The sequence below is a fragment of the Tauraco erythrolophus genome, chromosome Z (assembly GCF_009769465.1).
Source record: "Tauraco erythrolophus isolate bTauEry1 chromosome Z, bTauEry1.pri, whole genome shotgun sequence".
In the NCBI taxonomy this organism is placed as follows: domain Eukaryota; kingdom Metazoa; phylum Chordata; class Aves; order Musophagiformes; family Musophagidae; genus Tauraco; species Tauraco erythrolophus.
Window position 1 is genome coordinate 16006793 of NC_141496.1, and position 19358 is coordinate 16026150.

The following is a 19358-nucleotide window of genomic DNA, read 5'->3' on the forward strand; positions in this document are numbered from 1 at the left end:
ATTAAGTGACGTAAATCATAACAGATGGTTGGAGCGTCGCACCTAACTTTCGGTTGTGTTGTGAATTTAATTGGACAAAAGCCTAAGATGCTAAACATCCCACCAGTCAGGTAGACTGCCAGCCAGAAATAGCAGAGGGTAGATATTTGAGGGAGAGCAGGAAGTTCACCAAGCACTTCGAAAGGTATATACTTCATCCCGGCACCCCGGGCCTCTTCCAGGCAGGGAAATGTTCCAACTTTTCCAAAATGAAACTCTTCTAATATTAGTCCCAGGATGCACACTTTATCTTTACTCCATTCCTAAAAATTATAGAACAGAGCTACAAATTGGCCTGGAATAGCTGTGGTTACAAAAAGTAGCAAACTGAACATTTAAAGGCTACCAAGACTTGAGACACTGTTAGAGAAGTAAAGCAGAGATAATGGTGTAAAATATCTGCCAAATTCACAAGCAAGTTCTAACAAAAAAACCCACACCTGTAATAGATCAAAAAAAAAAAAAAATGCTGGGACTATGATAGTACTTAGAGTATAGTAGTCAGTGTCCTCACAACTTTGAAACTTAACAAGAAGTTACCCATCAGAAGCATGACTACACTCAGCTTCTGCAAAGCTCTATGTCCTGGTTTCACCTGGGACAGAGTTAATTCTTCTTTTTTTCCCAAACCAGGATACTCCGCAATGTTCATTATTCTCAGCTTCCTTCAAATGGCCTCCCAGAATATTACCAAGGGAAAAAATTGTATATATATTTTTCATAGAGGAAGAAAACGACTTACTTGAGTGACTTTTTCCATTGCTTCTTTACGAAGTATCTGAATCTGCCAGAAGGCATCCAGTCTGTATGGAAAGACTGATCCATTATCACTCCACTTCAGATTTAATGTGGAAGTTGAAAAGTCAGGTGTTAAACTAAGAATACGTGGAGCGAGAGGAACAAACGCTTGAAAAAGAGAGGGGGAAAAAAGCCATATTCAAGTCATTAGTCAGCAACATCAGTCCTACAGGTGCTTAACAGCCACATTTCTCTGCTCTAACTGGCTAGTAGCCACACAAACATGTAACTCAACCTCTGTAATTAGAACAAGATGGGCTCTGTCATTACTTGAGCATGAGTTCCCAGGAAAGCACAGATGCTGATGAGTCACCAGGTAGCATTTTCTTTTAACATCTCAGCATACAGATGTGTAACTGATCATGAATATGACTCTTCATAATGCATAGTAAAGAAGATATCCTATCTTTCACAACCGTCATTCGATGCCACAGAGATAAAGGAAACATGGCGACAGTCTTTGAAGTGTACATGAGAATGCATCTAGGGAGGACAATGGAAAATCCCCCAAAGGAAGAAGTGGGTTTTGGAGACCAGCAGGGAAGAGGGGACTTGCAACAAAACTGAGAGTAGGGAGAAAAGAGAGCAGAAGCATAGCATGGAAGAAGCTCACATAAGGCTCTGAAGAAGATCACAGGGAATGCCATTTTAAGCTAAAAGAAATATTAAAGGCCTGACATGGTGATGGGGATGGGAAAGGAAGATTAAATACACGCATCTCTTCTGTGAATGGCTGGCGGTGAAGCAAGAGGCTGATTATGGTAGTACAAGGGAGCCTGGTGCAGGATTTTTAAAATATGTGATTTATCCAACTTTGGTCCTGGCCAAGGCTCTGAGAGCCTGCAAAGTGTTTAGCACAGTCAACACACTACCTGGGATAACCTGTGATCGACCTGAGAGACCCGTCCTGCCCGGAGTCAGCAAGACGCTGGAGAATCCAGTGTGTTGCCCACGTGTTTTTGAGTCGTGTTTTGTTAAAGTTCTTGAGCTGGTCTCAACTGAAGAGAAAACTGAGCCATGGATAAGAAGTGCTACTGACTTTAGATTTTGCCTGCACTGAAGGAGTAAGCAGGCAAACCAAAGCAAAGACTAAATTATGAACAAGCATGACAGATGGTGTCAATGCCACCTTCAGCTTACAACTTTCTCCTCTGGGAGGAAGGAATTGGGAAAAAGTCTAATTTATCTATATCTAAAATATGATGCAGCCTACCTCCCACTTGAAAGAATGGGTAAGTTAGGCATATATTAAGAAAACATGATCCTGTCAGGAGTGACATATGATATAACTTCCTTGAAAATGTTGTGAAACTGCAGGAATAAACTACTTCGTTCTGTAGCTGTTCATCATTTAAAATGGGAGAACGGGCACTAGGAAGTTAACTCTGCCTTTCTCAAGCCAAGTCTGACCAAATGCACTTTATGCCTCATGCAGGTACCTCAGTATGTAATAGAAACTCGATAACAAATCCTTCCTAATCTGCAATTAAGGAAAAAAAAAGGGTGAAGAGTGATTAGAGGGATGTAACAGTGTTGTACTTCATTTTCCTCATCATATTCTGCCCTTGATTTCTCTGCTATAATCTATGAATAAGTGGGGTTTTCTGTCCCTTGCAGGGGAAGATAAGACAACCTATTATGTATGGTAGATTCATATGGCCTCAGCACATGGACATTTCTCATACAAGAACATTGCCAAAGAAAAGTGCATGCATATACACTTCTGGATCACTGTTAATCATAGTATAAAGGCCTTATGTACATACATAAAATCTGATACTTACAGATGTCCTTCTTGTGAATTTCAAATTCTTTGGTAGCAAAAGCAGTTCCAGAAATGCTGTTTGTGGTTATTGTCACCGTGCTGGAGCTCTCTGGGACTGGAATCTCAACCCTTTTCTCCCTAGTTTTAAAACAGACTGGAGGTGGGAGGTCACTGAAAAGACAGAGAGGATTAAGCAGGTATTTCAGCTGATAGGAAGCTAAGGCAAGTTAAGTCCTATTCCTAGGACACTAATAAAATGCAAATTCTCTGTAATATAACAGAGAGCTCCATATCAAGTTTGTGAGGAGTAAGACTGGCACGGGCTTTGGTTAGTACCAGATTAACAGGCATTTCCTCATCTTTCAAGTCACTTTTATGGTAGTGGTAGGCTGTGCAGTAGTTGTGTCATGCAGCCACCTAGTTGTTAAGAGAACACTTCAAAGTGAAAGACTGACTTTTTTAACCAAAAGACACATTTCTGAAACCTACAGTCACCATGAATCAATATTTCAAAATAAGGAAAATAGAAAACCTTCAAAACCCTCTCTCTCCCTTTACGTTTTCTGATTCCATCTCCCTCCGTTTCTTCTCAAAGTGATGGCATATGGGTGCAAAGAGCAGGTTTACCCATCTGTGTTCCCATCTTAGAACAAATCTTTTCGGTCCCTTCTGCTGCTCAGTTCGTGGAGAAAGAGCAGAGGACAAGGGAGAGAAATGCTAAGATCCCAGATGGAAATACAGTCTGCGTGTACTGTTTGTGCAGTGCTCAGCACAGTGTGATCTGGCCTTTGTCTGGAGGTCATAGATACATACAGGAAACAACAATGGATGGGTCAAGTCTCTTTGCTCATTATCATTGATATGCAACCAGAAAGGCAAAAAGTTTGGAAAAATCCAGACCTTCCTCTTGGGGGAATGATGGGAGGAAGGAAAGCAAAGAGAACAATGCCAGACTTCCTGCTGAGGGACTGTTACTCACTTATGAACTGGAACAGGACCCTGGAGCTCCCACCGGCTGGAGTCAAGAGCTTGGGTTGAACTTTTAAGATTCATGCAAGACTCTGGGCTAGCGAAGGCCAGCTGAGACTTGAGTGCTCAGAAAGGCTATTCCTCTTCTGTACTGAGATATTATTAGAGGATGTTTGGACAACTGAAAAACAAAATCTCCTTCCCTTAGGGAGATCTGCACTAAGCTCAGCCCTCAGGCTCCTCACTTTGGGGAACCAAGCCTGTTTTGCTTTGCTAAGGAGAAACAGCAGCAGCTACATGGCTGTTCTTGTTTAGAGGGCAGTACCTCATGAACTCCACATTCCTGAACTCTGGCTGCAATGTCACATATATGCATTTTTTTGGTATAGAAATGATAGCTGGTAATGCAGGAGGAATAAGTAGACAAGGAATATCAAACATGTAGGTGGAAGAAGTGCAGCCAAGCCCTGGGACCCCAAGGACAAGTCTGGGCTGCCTGCAGAATTTACAGGAAAAAAGACAGTACAAGTATCTGGATTGGGGGCAGGATCAAGATGCAAAAAGGATTTGAACACATCCCTAGCACATGATAAGTATTTGGCAGACCCATAGCATGGGGAATTGAACGTGTAGTACTCATCAGTGAAAAACACACTGAAGATTTAAGTTTTTTTAACGTTTCTCAAAATTTTCAACTTGCATTCACATTAGAAAAGCTATTGTAATTGTGGAATAATTTTTACATTTCCTCTAATAATATACTCTCCAGACAACTTAAGATTTATAAAGGTTGTAAGACAGCCACCAAGAGATTTTTCATGTTTTTCCACATGTGAATCTCAACACTTATGTCATATATTCTACCGCTTTGGCCCATAACACCAGGATGTGCTTCTTCCAACTATCATTTCCTTTTGGACTGAACCTGGTATGAAGATGTCCCTCATGAAAACTCTGAGTGAGCGCTAGGCAGACACACAGAGAAGTCTGAGTAAACGAGAGCATCTTCCAGTCCTTTGAAGAGAGCAAGCAGGAGATTTTGGCAGGAGAATTGTTAGCATGAAACAAGACTTTGCCAGAAGCCCCGCCATTGCCTCAGTTAACCATGCCTGGAGGGAGCACCACCCAAGGAAAACTGATGGGGAGATGCTGGGAAACAACAGCATCACAAATTCCATGGGCAGTGACTGAGGAATAACTATATTTTCATCACTATTTGGTAGTTTTCAACCAGGTATACAGGGAACTTACTTGGTACTGTAGCAAAAGTCAGTTTGTCCATGTCTTCCTTTAGAAGAGACACCCCAAGTACAGATCATTTTACGTAAATCGTGTGTTACACATTTCAAATTCTGGGGGTGCCCTGGGGAACCTGAAATCATATAAGAAATACAGTCAAAAACTGTGGGTCAAAAATGATCAACTGTAAAACAACTGCTATTGCTCATATCTGTAGCCATTCTTTTTACATTTTTATTGCATGCATGTCTGGCCAGTATTTTAAATCTGTTGAACTATTTGTGTGCCTGATTACAGACAGCCACAGGCTGCCACATTTCTAGAAGTACCTAAAATCTGGGTTTATACTTCCGTGCAATGACGCAGGCAGCTGTCTTTTTCCACAATAACCATTCCTAGCCTAGTCTAATAAGGAGGCTTGGGCCAATGGCAAAACAACAAGCTTTAATGATAAACTTGATGAGTTTTTTGCTCTGCTCCATTGTCCCACATGGAGGGCAATTAATGACAGAGGGCAATTAATGATAATGTGTGAAATTGTCACAGAGAGTCAACATGTATAGCAAGAAGGCCTCATGTGGACATTTACACCAACTGCATATGCAGATTATCACAGTTGCATTACAGACCAATTTTGCACTGGTTTACAAGATGCCACTGGGTGCTGGAAAGCGGAGACGAGGCCTGGGAGAACCTCCATCCCTAGGATGGTATGGAACCACAAAGGCGACTGTTTTTGAACATAAGTATAGTAGGAAAGCAATGTAATTAAATGGTATCAGTACAGAAGCTACAAAGAAAATGTAATTAGTGAATCACATTGCATTAAACTCACCTATCTCTTGGCTATATATTAAGCTTCTTAAACATAAAATAGCTAGTGCTAAAAGGCAGCGGAGGCTTGAATTCTTCCTCATTCTTCTGCTGTTTGTTTTCAGAACAGCAGCTTCAAGCAGGAATAAACGTCATCTTCCAACAAGCTGGTCAGTTCTAAAATTAAAAACAAAACCAAAAAAAACTTTGACATTCCCGAGCTGGTACTCCAGAAATGCCAATTTTGTTTCTTCTGCTTTTCTTCTTCAGTGCTGCTCCCAGGCACAGCAACTCCTTTTTCTTCGTTGTCTGGCAAGCAAACCTTTTCACTGTACTAACCACTCCTTGATGCAACGTTTTCAGAAACACATTTCAAACATAACGTCAAGAATCACAGACATGTAAAACTCAACTGTCCGCAGGCCTCCTTCAGGACTGTCTGAGGCCAAAACAGTCTAGCCATGGCAGGGTATTCCTCTAGAATAGGTGTCTTCAACTTAGATGAAATGTCATATTCACAAAGGGTCTTGCATACTATGAATGGAAATGTCCCCTGCCTTGGATAGGGGTTTAAGAGGATGGGAGAGCCCATCTGTTTTCCTCTTCCCTCTGCTCTCTTTTCATATTGCTGCTACTATTATGGAATGCCCAAGACACTGCAGAACCAGATCTGATCACCCAGGATCACTGGTTCAATCTAGTGTTAAGTAATAATTTCTGGAGGAAAAAAATGGAAAAAAATGAAAGCCATTTCTCTACCAAAAGATACTTATTGCTGTAAATATTGACCTTAAGGTAAAAATTATCGAGAATATTAAGTTTAATGTGTTCTTTGAAGATTAATGGGTTGCAGGTTTTCCAAAGAGAAGTCAACTGTTCAGTGGGATCTGGAGAACATATTCAACTTCACCCACACACTGGCCACCATCGGGTTTTGTTCTCAAAAAGAAAACTGCAGGAAATCTTATTCTAAAGTCCAGTCAATCCCTGCTGCATTGATTCCTCACTACCTGAAAGCTCTGAAGACTTGAGCACCCTCCCAGAGACCATAACTCCCATGTAGCACCAGGCCTTTTCTCAGGGACCAACAGCAGGAGTGGGGTCTTTTTCACATAAGAACATAGCTGAGCCAGCCTCCCCTATAGAGCAGTTTTATAAAATTCTCATTTTGTTCAGGCTACTTCTTTTAAAAGTCTGAAGCGGAGAGGCTCCTGTCCTTATCTTAGAAATCTCTTGAAAGCTAGATGTACATCATTGTCAGAATAATGGATTTTGTCTAAAAGCCTCTGTAATTTTAAAAGAAACTTCTCTTCACTGAAGTCCTCTGCACCACCAGGAGTATCATCCCTGCAATACAACTGTATATTTTTATTACATTTTTTTTTTAAGCACTTCTCCCTCAGGGATCAGTTGGGAATGCCTGAAATGCTCTTCTGTCCCTCACCAATCCGCACTGTGTGAGGAGAAACATATCAGCACTATGTCAAATAATCCAGAGCTGTTCACAAGGGGCCACTTCTCTTCTTTCTCTTGGTCTGCAGTAACCTGACTGAGGCAATAGCCCAGGCAGCACAGGAGCTGAGAGAAATGCTATGGTAAAGGCCAGTGTTACATCTGGAGGGAAGAAACATCCTTAAAACTTCACAATTATTTTATTTTCACCATGTTCCCATGTCGTCTGAAAACTTTGCTAAAAGCATACTAAATTAAGCTATACTACTCCCAGACATATTCAGTTGTTCCTTTTATATATTCCTGAAGTGTAATATCCATATCGTGCAACTTGTTAAAGGCCAAATCAAGAGTGAAGTTTGACAAATCCATGATCAGGTACCAGCACATAAAACACAATAATCTCCGTGCCAAAAGTCCCTCACTGCATTTTGATGTCTCTCAGGGTCTTCATATCATATCTGTCCCTGTTACTAATGGATATATGAGATGTTACTTCCAGGTTTAAACTCAGCTTACAAATCTCCAACTTCATCAAAAACATGAAGATCACTCAGAAAGACCTGGGAGGTACATGAATAAAACGACTGATTTCAATTTGTAATGTACATGTGAATTATATCTGTTTGTTTATAAGTACTTGTTCAAAGGCCATTTCTGGCTTGCAGAAAAGTCCATATCTAAAATTTTAAGTTCTATCTATATCAAAATCACTTGACAGTCCCCTATCAGCTAGCAGAAGCCAAGGAAAGAATAAAAAAAAAAAGGGAAAGCACTGATGCCACTTGAAGGAGGGAAAACTGCATTGCAAAGTTACTTAAATCCCAAGCCTCTCACTTTCTAAACACAGGATTGTGCAAAACCTGTTTGGTCATGCCAGGTTTACAAGGCAGATTCAACAACTAAATGTTGAATGTGTGTGGTTCAAGAAAACACATAGCCTACTGAGCCGTCCCCCTGCAGTTTAAAAGTAACATCATAGTGAATTACAAGAAATTCGAGTCATACCAAATTCTCCTAACTCAAGCAGAGTTTTAATTTCTGTTTCAGAGTCTGGCACTGAAGGGAACCTATGTACTTTCACGCAGAGCATGTCTTGTAAACCACAATCTTTCCTAAGAAGTGTGGACTCCCTGGCTCTTCTCTTCTCATACACCTTTTACAGCTTGCTGAAAAGTTGGCAATTCAAAGCCTCATGTCACATAATTGAATGCCATTAGTCAAGAGAAAAGATTCCCATTTACAGGCTTGTTTTAATTATAAAGTTACAAAATAATTGAAGTCATTTACAAATAGGAAGTTCACTTTCTTTGGATGAAAGCTGCTTTCCATCAGTTCAAGACTAATTCAAACAAGGCATGGAGGTTTTTTCTTACCCTGGAGAGATATGAAAAGCATGTTGCCCTCTAGGCAGACATACTCTTAAGATGGATAGGACAATATAAGAGTCAAGAGATACTTAGTTAGGACAAGAGAGCTCAACGTTCTCAGAGGAAGGCAAAACCTTGACCAGGGCTGGCTGGAGTGCAACAGGAGCAGTTGCTACTATGTGTAAACGTCCTTAAATTGTAAGTTTCTATTTTTAAAAAGCGGTATGAAGAGGGTCAGCCCATTCTCTCCACCAGAAAGAGCAACTGCAACTAAATCATCTTTAACAGTAGTTCATCTTAAGAAACATCAGCAACAGCACATCCCATAACAATCTCATTTCCTTGGGCAATCTACTCGTGTCACTTCACCAGCACAATCACAAGTGGTCCCGATGTGCTACACAACTATCTCTTGCTCCATTTTAAGCACGTTACCTTGTCTTATCGCCAGCAGACAAAGAACAGTTTATCCTTTGCCTTGCAGCAGCCTCTTACATAGAAGACAACTGATACCAGGTCTCTACTAGCTCCTCCCTTAAAAACTCCAATATTTTTCACCATTTCCCAGTCTTAGTTTCTAGATTTCTGATCATTCCTGGAACAAATATTTCTCTGTGGACCAAATCTGCTATATCCTCAGCTTTTAAATATTTCTGCCCCCTGAGGCCTGAGCACTATCAAGCACAATGAAGGAACTTTTCTAAGGCAAACCTATGCATAGTATGTGTTTACACAATCCATCCCATATTTGCTTTTCTCCCAACATTCAGACCTTGTTGACTCAATTTCAGCTTGTGATCCAGCTCTGGATACTACTGTATAAAGCTGCCACGTCGCTGTTTATCTCGTACTTCAGACTGCAATCTCATCCTCAAATGAACTGCAAACCTTCTGACTTAGTGTGAGTGTATTTGCACAGCAAATTCGTCTTAAAGGCCTTGCCTGAAAAAGTCTTTCATATTTGAAACTTTAAAATAAGGGAAAAGCCTTCCGTAAATCTATGCTAAGGAACAACGTCATGCATGTACCCAAAAAGTATTCACATACAAAGTCATGCCTATCAACAGCAAAGGCATGGCAGGCTTCAGTATATAACTGCCCATATTTAAGAGCAGCTACTAAAAGCATGATTCCACAATAACTGTTGGAAGCTACAGTACATGGAGATGTCCTGACTTCTGCTTCGGGCTTTATGTTTTGCAGAGGAACTACTGTTGTGCCTGTGATCAGAAAGAAGTCATTTTAAATCGCCTTTTATGCAGATAAGCTAACACAGGAACAATGAGATTCAGATTCTTAATCACTGAAGCCAACAGATTTAAAACAGCTCAATACCAGGCCGTGGACTTCTAAACGACTTTCAAAGATGCTTTGACGCATGCAGTGCACCTACTGGTCATGAGACAGTTAAGAGAGGGAAAGTACTTCAAGTCAATAACGTGCACACGGGAAGATATCTGTGGATAGCTCTCCTTCAAAACCTCGTCATCTGTAAAGAAGGTTAAAGGTTTTGTGACAAGCTGAAAAAACGAGGGTAGCACCAGTCATTCAACAGTGACATGCTAAGACGTTACCAGCCTCTTTAGACTTAACCTCTCAAAGGGAAAACCAGAAGATAATTGGTATCTCTCCCACTGGCTGTGTTTCGTATTATGTATTTCTTGGCTTAACTGGTTCTGTGTATCTTTTTTTAAAAACATAGCTGACCAAAAGCTTGATTCTCTCTAAAGGAAAAAAAAAAAAGTATTTTCTTAGTCAGTTGTAACAGATCAGTTCTCTAGGCACAGAAGTTCTCCAAAGCTCTGTTCTACTTTTGAGTTTTCTGGTCTTTGAATGTATATCACTGTCAAGTGCTTGGAAACCACTTCGAAAACAAACAAACAAAACTAATTAAAAAATTAAAAATCTTTCTGGCCTGCTTTCTGCCTGCAGTCTGATCTGCCAGTCACAACCCTTCAGATTTGGTTTTAAAAAGATCTATTAATTGAAGATCAGTGGCTACACTTTTTACGGCTATTTTTATGCTCTACAAGCAGATATCTAAAAAGAAACAAGTTTAAAAGTCAGCTTATACAAAAGGTTTAGAGACACTCTAAGTGGAGTATACTAGATGGAACCATGAAACCAGTAAAAACATATACTAAACATAATAGAAGAAATCTGTTTGTCATATTTTCTCAAGTTATAATCTATTGTTTTTTCTCCAGTGTTAAAGGTATCATCAGAATAATTTACCACCAAATGGAACATTAAAAGCTCTCAAGAAAAATTATTATATAGCATATCACCAAAAAATTGTAGGCACTGATGGTAGGCTGCATTTTTGGCAATACTGAACAGCCATCATCCCAAATACAGCCAGGCAGAATGAAGGTGCTAAGTATGTGTCTAGATAAAAACCTTATTGCTGGAAGGAAAATTATTCTCCTTAGCAGGTGGAGAATGCTCATTTTACTTGTCTCTGCCGAAAGATACTGATTTAACCTTCAAAGTGAAAAAAACCACATCTAATACCCAGATAAAAACGCATATATCAAATTACGCATCATACTATTGCCAAAAGAAGCTTCCAAAAAAATTCCCCTATCTGAAAGTCCATGCCAGAAGTACACATTTCTGGGAAACCAAGCAAATTGCCAATACAGCTGACAGTAAAGACAATGAACGCATAAACAGAAGATGAACTGGCTTTCTTGCTGATCCCACAGCCTTCAGTCTTTGACTTTAGAGCTAGCTGAGTAATAAAAAAAAATGGAAGTAGAATTAATAAGATTTATTTGAGAGGTTTGGCTGTTTTTCAATAGAGTACATTCTTCCACCTCCTTAAAAAGATTCCCGAAGCTGAGACAAAAATTTCTCTTTAGTAATCTAAATGCAGGCTTTCCCTCTCTGTTTTATAACATGGCACCGTTCCACATTATAAAAGATTCGCAGGACATGAATCACTAAAACTCGTTTATAAATGAAGGCTGAATCCCATCTGGGAATCTGGCTTTCCCCAGTTCTGAGGAATTAACATAAGAATCCACTATTTCGCTTTCCGAAAGCTGATAAAATAATTCAAGTTGCCTATCTGCATCAAATGCACTCTCCTCATCTGCAGTGGAGGAAAAGGAAACAAAGACAAGAGTGTTAAGATACTATATAGTAAATGTGCAGGAGTGCACAAGGCCAAATTTTCAGCCCTTTGAGACAAATTTTGTTTTGCTGTTTTTTTGCTGTTGAGCATGAGGAGAAAAATTCCCTCCTTACTGCCTCCTCTAGCTGCCAAACAGCAGCATCACCTCTGAGATGCCGGGAAGTCACCACAGTTACTTGCAGCCACCTTGGGCTGCTTCGGCTCTGCAAGGTGACATGAGATGTCAGGATGTAACACACAAGATCAACACAAGGATCGACATTTCAACAATTCATTTTTGAAGCTCCTGGTCGCAAGCACCATCTACAAAGTCAAGCATTTTGGCAAGAAATTTTACCAACAAGAGTAAGGGTGCACCCCGGCTGAAGTAAATATTTCACCCGGCTTAGAGTCTAAGGCACATGCAGCAGCTGCACCTGCTTTCCAGTATTTCCAGTTCTTCCTTTCTTCCGATCCCACGATTTTTAAACAGCATGGAAAGACAAATAAGCAAGCTGCAGACAGGGAGAGCTGGTGGGTATTTCCAGGTAGCAATTAGCATGAGAAGCATCCTCACCCAGCAAGGAGATGAGAGAAAATTCTTTGCAAGGCATTTCCTGACTTGGGAAGGGTGATGCATGAAGACTACCTAGAGGATAGGGATCAGAAAGGTTTGAAGTCTTGTGCTTAAGAAATCCATGAAAAAGCACCACAATTCAAGGGTGATTTTACAAAAGCATTTAGTACCCCTCAGACAGCACAACGCACAGAAACACACACACACAGAAACCAAAACCCTTAGGACTTGCCTTTAGAAAGGAAGGAAAACACACAGAAGAAGCAGATGTCAAATACTATAATCATAGCAAGGCATGCAATCTTGAGAGGGAGTTTGAGAAGTACAATGGAAGACTCCTTCAGGTTACTCATGTCAATCAAAGAAAACTCACCAAACAAGCAAAAAACAGGTGGCTTCTAGAGAGAATCGGGAAGAATACCCCCGCGCGGACAGCCAAGCAGGAGAGGAAAAAGCAGTGCAGTGACACTAAAGAGGCAGAGCAGTCAGCCACAACCGTGGGCTGGAAGGGTAGAACAAAGCAAAGCGATGCTGTAGGAATCGATGATTTATCTTTACCACAACTAAAACTGAACTTATTAGATGACATTTTTTTGTTTTTTCAAAAACTTCTGCACACTTTGCCTTTTGTTCTCACTGAATTATGCCTGTTTTTAATTAAGTTGTATGATGATGTGGAAACTGTTAGTCCTATTGGAGTCACTTGCCATACATTGCCCAGCATACACCATGCAGGAGCAGTCCCCAAGCCAGACATTGTATTTGATGTTCCCAGCGTGAGATTTTGAGAAGAACACTGACACTTTCAAAAGGAAATTGAGTGTCTAACTCCCCTGTTTGGAAGTCTCTGCCCATATCAATTAGCCACTGAACTCATGGTTAAATGAACACATCTGTCACTACTAGGAACACAGCACTGCTCTCCAGATGGTAACAATAGAAGATAAACTCTTCTGAGAAACACAGTGAATCCTAATACTACCAAAAAAAGACTAAGCATGTTCTGAGATATCTGCAAGTCTGTTCACCATTTATTGTTGTCACATATTAGGCAAATGTTACTACAGATTACTGCCTGAGCCTTATTAGACATCAGAGAACGCACGCTAGAGAGGCCTGGATTGCAGTCCAGTAAAGGTTGACTTCACTCTGCAGCTATTTCCTCAGTGAGGTCTCTCTATCCAGCTGCAGTTTCATCAAGCTCGTAAGGACATAGTATGCTGAGACCTCACCTCCTCATTCTGAGTGAACTGAACCTGGGCAGCGTGTTCAAAGGTTATTGTAGGGGTAAGAGGACAGACAAAGCATTATCAGATAAGCCCAACTTCCTTAGGAAGTCAGCTCAAATTAACAAGCACAGATTCTTCTTCCATAGCAGTGCAGATGGAAAACACCTAATCATTTCAACAAAGAACAAAGCAAAGGGGTGAAGGTTAAGGGACACTACTGGCCAAAAGAGCAATTTTGATCTTCTAGGCTATTGTGCTGTGCAGAAGGAAACAGCTCCGAGTCATTTACACACTCCTATTTTAACCCATTCAAAAATTCTCTTGATACTTACTACAACTGGCAAATTAATAAAGCAGTAAGGTGAAGTATTCAACTTATGTATTTGCGTAAAACTGATACAGCTACACACATTTCCTGATATGCTTGAATTTGATGACCTCATGGTCGACACACTTCCTTGAATTCTTGCACTTCGCAACACTGCATGGAACAACTACACTGAGTAAAGGCACATAAGTCCGATTACTTTGCATATATAAAAACAACTCTTATCATGAATGCTACGGCTACACACTGTGCCTTTTCAATACTTAATACAGGTACAAAGCACAGAAACAAATGTACTCACATTTTTTGCAGTACATAAACCTAGAATCCTATGAAAATACACTGAGAAGGTTTCCCACTTCTCCAGTGTGTGCTGCATTTTAGTGATACGTAACTGAACTAAACCACAAACTAAATATTCCAAAGCACATTTCATTTTTTGGAGGTAAATAGTCTCCATGTAGCTTTCAAGGCAGCGTACCTTCAGAGGAAAACATCATTTGTTCACATTGTCAGTTGCACTTTACCCAATGTGAGGTTCAAGAGCCAGACCATGTCGCTCAGACTTTACAAAGAGTGCTGCACAAAAAAATTGCTGTGCCTCAGAACAGTCATGTTATCTACGTAGTTCTGTCCCTGGCAGTTCTCTTCAGCTCGTATGTCCTTATGAACTAATAAACATTAAAGAAGTTGACCTTATTAATGAAAGAGTTTATTTTCCTTATCTGGCAATGTCCAAAAACTTATTTTGAACTATATGACCTTTAATCTTCTTTCCATCACAGGAAAAGCCTATTTAGTTTTATAAGAGAACACTGATAATTACTGAAGCAATTCCAAGTGTGTTTTTTTTAAACAACCGGCAATGACCTGAGGGTTGGAATCCCTCATTGTTTACAATGAAACCTGTGGTATTCGAATTATTTTTAAGATACAATGAACCAAATCCAAAGAAAGTCTGTCTTCATGTGTACAAACAGCATATAAATAGATCAAATGCTGAAACGCGGCTTTCACATTAAATAATATATTGAGAATAACAAGCAACAGTTATGCAATATCCTTTTGGAGTGAATGTAAGGAATGAGAGTCACTTACGAGAAACCAATTGATTTTTTAGTAATCGAGGGAATGGGCAATTCCTGAAATTATAGATCTGTATTTTCTGATACATTCCCATTGTATTAATCTTTCTCGAGACTTTAAAAGCTCTCATATCCTGCTGTATTTCCACTCTTAGTAAGTACCAGACGGTCACATGAAGACATCATGTGTAGGCTACATGAAGACATCATGTTCAAGGCCAGGTTGGATGAGACTTTGGGCAACCTGGTGTAGTGGAGGGTTTCCCTGCCCATGGCAGGGGGGTTGGAACTAGATGATCCTTGAGTCCCTTCCAACCCTAACCATTCTATGACTCTATGACTCTATGATTCTACCCTTCCACTGGAATAAGCAAATGCTTTCCTCTTGCTCCACTCCCAAGTGGGCCTCAAGCGCTGCTATTCCCCTTCCAACCTCTCCAAAGAAGGAAGGTCTACAGTACAGTGTGACATTGTCAGAACAAGTCTGTCCATGTGTAATTACATAGCAGCTGACATTTATTTCTTTCACTTACTGTTATAGTTGTTACCTTATTCCCCTCTGGCTTGTCATTTACGCATATACATGCATATGCTCCTTTTAAGGTGGCAAAGTGTAGAATTAAGTACTCAGAAACACAAATATTGACCTCTACAGTTGGTATGCATCAAAGCTGGTCTCTTTCCTAACTAACTTTCATAGACCCAAGAAGGACCATTGCCAGGCTATAAATACTAACCCTTACATTTGTGCACGCATGTACACGGACACAGCTACTGGAAACAGAGACTCACTTTCTCTGCCACACGCATGCCTGCTCATGGTACCAGTACCCTCTCATTCTCTTGCTGTTCACAGCCTTCGCTGTAGCCATGGACCCAAAAGACACACAGGCACAACTCATCCTGCTGTCTGAAGCTAATACTACTCTTTCTTGTCTGCTCTGCTCCTCTCACAAAGGTCTCCACATCCCTGCAAGGCACTTATGGCCCACTTGTGGATCAGTTCTAATAACAGCACAGCTAGCAACCCAGTGCCTCAACATAAACTGACACATTAATGTTATCCTTTGTACTCCCCTAATAGACTTTGGCACCTCCAAAATACTGCCAGCCTCAGCTTAGTTTTAGTGTACTCCTCCACGTTATCCCCAACTCTAGAAACATGTGCATCTTTCTTAACTGAAATAAATCACTTACTGCAATGCCAAAGGTACAAGATGTAGTTGTTTTACAATTAAATTAACACCAGGTTTTCCATTTCGAATAATTTAGGCTGAATATTCAGTTTAGGCAGAACATTGTTTCAAAACAAAACATGTAAAAAGTTCAAATTTTGTTTTCAATTTCTGCTAAATGACTTCAAATCCAATTCAAACATAGACTGAGATCTCTCAGTTCACAAGACTGAAAAAGATGCTAAAAATTCTTAAACTCATTCAGAATACTCCATATTACAAGTTTAGATCTTTTCTGTTGGTTGGATTTAATCGATCTGAGAAAGTTTCATGATTTTGCTTGAAGTAAATAAACTAGCAGCTCTTTAGCTGTTTCATAGAGGATCTCCGAATGGAAAATACTGCTATAAAGTACTTTGCAGGGGGATAAAACACTTGAGCAAACTCTGCCCATTAAAATTTTACTCAGTAAAAGAAACAAAATAATGAAGAGCTGAATATTTTAAAACAACATGCAAGATGGATAGGACCCATATGTATCACTTTTATTGCTGTAAAATCAAGCAATGCTTTTCTGTCACTCCTTTTAGAACTCGGCAAAACCAGTGAATTGAATCCCTGTATATAACCCACCAGCAAGTGCTGAGACAGCAGCGTCTATAAAGCTGATGAGGCCACACCTCATTTAAAACTGAAAGCAGCTCCTAGAAAGTTGACACTGCTGCTAATGGAACATATAGTGAGCCAGTTCCACAAATCTCTCCTGACATGATGCACATTTAGAATAAGAATATAAACTAGAAATTTTCAAAGCCACAACTGCACTTCATCTCACATCTTCACATCATTTTCACATGACCATCACTACATCATCCGTAACTTGCATCTGCCTCTTCTCCCCCAATCCTCCCTTGAAAGCAAGATTCTTCTCCTTAAGATCTCTTTTTTTTTTGCTTTCTCTTCTCAAGAGTGACTATAAAAAAGGGCTGTGGATAGGGAAAAACAACCTTGGATTTTACACACAAGTCATTCCAACTTTGCTATCTTTGTTTAACAGGGTTCTTCCTTCCTGCTATTATTAGTAAATCTCACGGTTTACTTCTCTCAGTACTGAGCTGGCAGATGATGTACAAAAGAAGGATTTCTTACTTATTAGCTTCTGTCACCAATAAATCCTGTATACCTACACACTGGCATGGAAAAATCTCTTCCTGTGGAAGGCTGTTCATCACATTTTTCATGCATTGTTGCTGATATGTTTAAATTTTTTGTTTCACAACTCAGCAATGAAGTGGCTATTGTTTCCAAAGTGCTGAGCAAGTCCAACTGTGGGAACGAAAGACGTGCGACAATTCTCAATGGTCTCTCTGGTGGCTGCAGAGTGAGGTGCCCAGGCACAGGGGGGAAAGGTGGGGGCGAGGGGAAACCTAACTGCAGAGAAGACAGAGTTAATTGGACAACTAACCTCTTGGTGCAGTTATGAGAACAACACACTCTGCTTCAGTTTATCTTTAGCTTCTGTTCCAGTCTTCTATTCCTTAGGAAAATTTCAGCTCTTTATGCATCTAATCAGGTCCATCCAGATATATAGTGCAGGACTCGCAAGGCTAAGCACGTTCTTATAAGCTTACCTGCCTAAATCCAGAGACCTGCAAAACCTCTAATGTAAATTTCATGGTACGAAACACCAAGGTCTCACTTTTTCTTCCTTTCGTGAAATTCTCTTCTACAAAAGCTTGTGCCACTCTCACTATAAAGTAAGTCATTAGAACCCACAGAGCACTTAAAAATAAAAGCACTTCAAACGTCTTTGGAGAGTACTCTGCTTTTCCCATTTCTGCAATTTTCCATAGTAAAGAGCTACACACTGAATCTGTAAAAGGATTTGTATTTGCAAATCATATTTAGAAGACAAAGCATGTGCCTCAGGGACATCAATATTTTACTTTGGAATAATATATACAGAAAGCTTTTGTGAGCTACAGTAGAAGAGATTAAAAAGATCAGAGGTACACAGACATATTAGGAATCTTTTTTTTCCAAATAAAAAAATTTAAAAGAAAACCAACAACACTCGACTGTCATTAAAGATGGTAAAAAATAACGCACATTACTTCAAAAGAAGAGATCGACTGCAGGCGATTATTACCAATACTTGTTAAATTCTTATAAAAGTGATCAGTTCATCAAATATCTGGGTTTAGATTGCTGCATCTTATTCATCTTAATTCTCAAGTCCCATGAAACAAGCAGCTAAATGGTATCAGAGATCACTTGTGCCCTCTCACGAGAAAGTATTTCAAAGCTGTGGAGTGCTGCTTGTGACGTGACTAACTGCTGATTTATGCAAGATAATAAGCCTCAGTAACCACATATATACACATACTGCTCACGAATTTGCAAACACGTAAGCATGTGATTAATTCTATCTTATGAATAGAGGTATGCATAAACCTACATTTGTGCTGCTGGCAGGAGCCCAGCTACAGGAGTCTTCGGTACGGACGAGCTGAATGCTGAGGTGGGCAGTCACATTAGGTACCTGAAGTTAAAAAATTCATATATAATCCATCAGGAAGGACGCTACACTAGAGGATCACTCAGAAAATGTGGAATTATAAATATGTCTTCTGTGTTTAAGTGTGTAGAGAGGAAAATTAATGCTGTTTTGCTGAAAGCCTGTTAGTGACCTAATTCTAGAGGCAGCTATTGTAACAGTGAGTGCTGGCTCCCATTTCTGTCTGCAGTAATCACTGCCTGAACTCCAACACAGAGTTACCTACTGATTAGCAAACATACATACAACAGCACACGAATCTAACATTTTCAAGGATACATTTATCGCTTATTAACGCCAGCTGCACCACTGATTAGTTGAAATATGTGGAAGCAACCAGAAAACATTCAATTTCCAAAGTATCAGCTAACACAGCTCAAGCAAATAAATACATAAAAGTTGCTGAAAATAAAAGTCCTCACAACTTATACTATACGGACAAGGCTACCTTACAAAAGCACTCAATCCAACAGCACAAGAGAAAAACCAGCCATTCATTAGTAGTGGAAATGGTTTGATCCAGTACAAAGTCGATTTATACACAGGATCAAATGATTATTTTGAGCAGTTTGCACCTGAGAGATCGTCTGTTGCTGCAAAGCCTAGAACAATGCAATTATTTAGTTCAACAAGGTTACTTGATCACAGTTCTCAATTACCTACAGAGAGAAAGGATTTGAACGTAACCCACAATATATGAGATACAAGAGTCAATGCCATGGAGTAGACCACCACTGAAGAGTGGACATTGTGAAAAGTAAACCTAACTAAGTATGGGCAAATCTCTTCAAGAATGAGGTGAACTGACCGAAATAAAAAATAAGATTAGATGCATTCCTAAAAA

The 19358-nt window shown here is 39.9% G+C and overlaps 1 protein-coding gene across 1 annotated transcript in view; it reads right to left on the reverse strand.

Moving 5' to 3' along the window:
- LOC104382894 (LIF receptor subunit alpha) overlaps nt 1-19358 on the reverse strand; it is a 96127-nt gene that overhangs the window by 22584 nt on the left and 54185 nt on the right. The window contains exons 2-5 of the mRNA XM_086629600.1: nt 5646-5800; nt 4823-4943; nt 2622-2773; nt 782-945 (exon numbers count right to left, since the gene is read on the reverse strand). Of these exons, the coding sequence (XP_086485726.1) occupies nt 782-945; nt 2622-2773; nt 4823-4943; nt 5646-5727 (519 nt within the window). The 5' untranslated portion in view covers nt 5728-5800. The remainder of the gene's footprint in view (nt 1-781; nt 946-2621; nt 2774-4822; nt 4944-5645; nt 5801-19358) is intronic.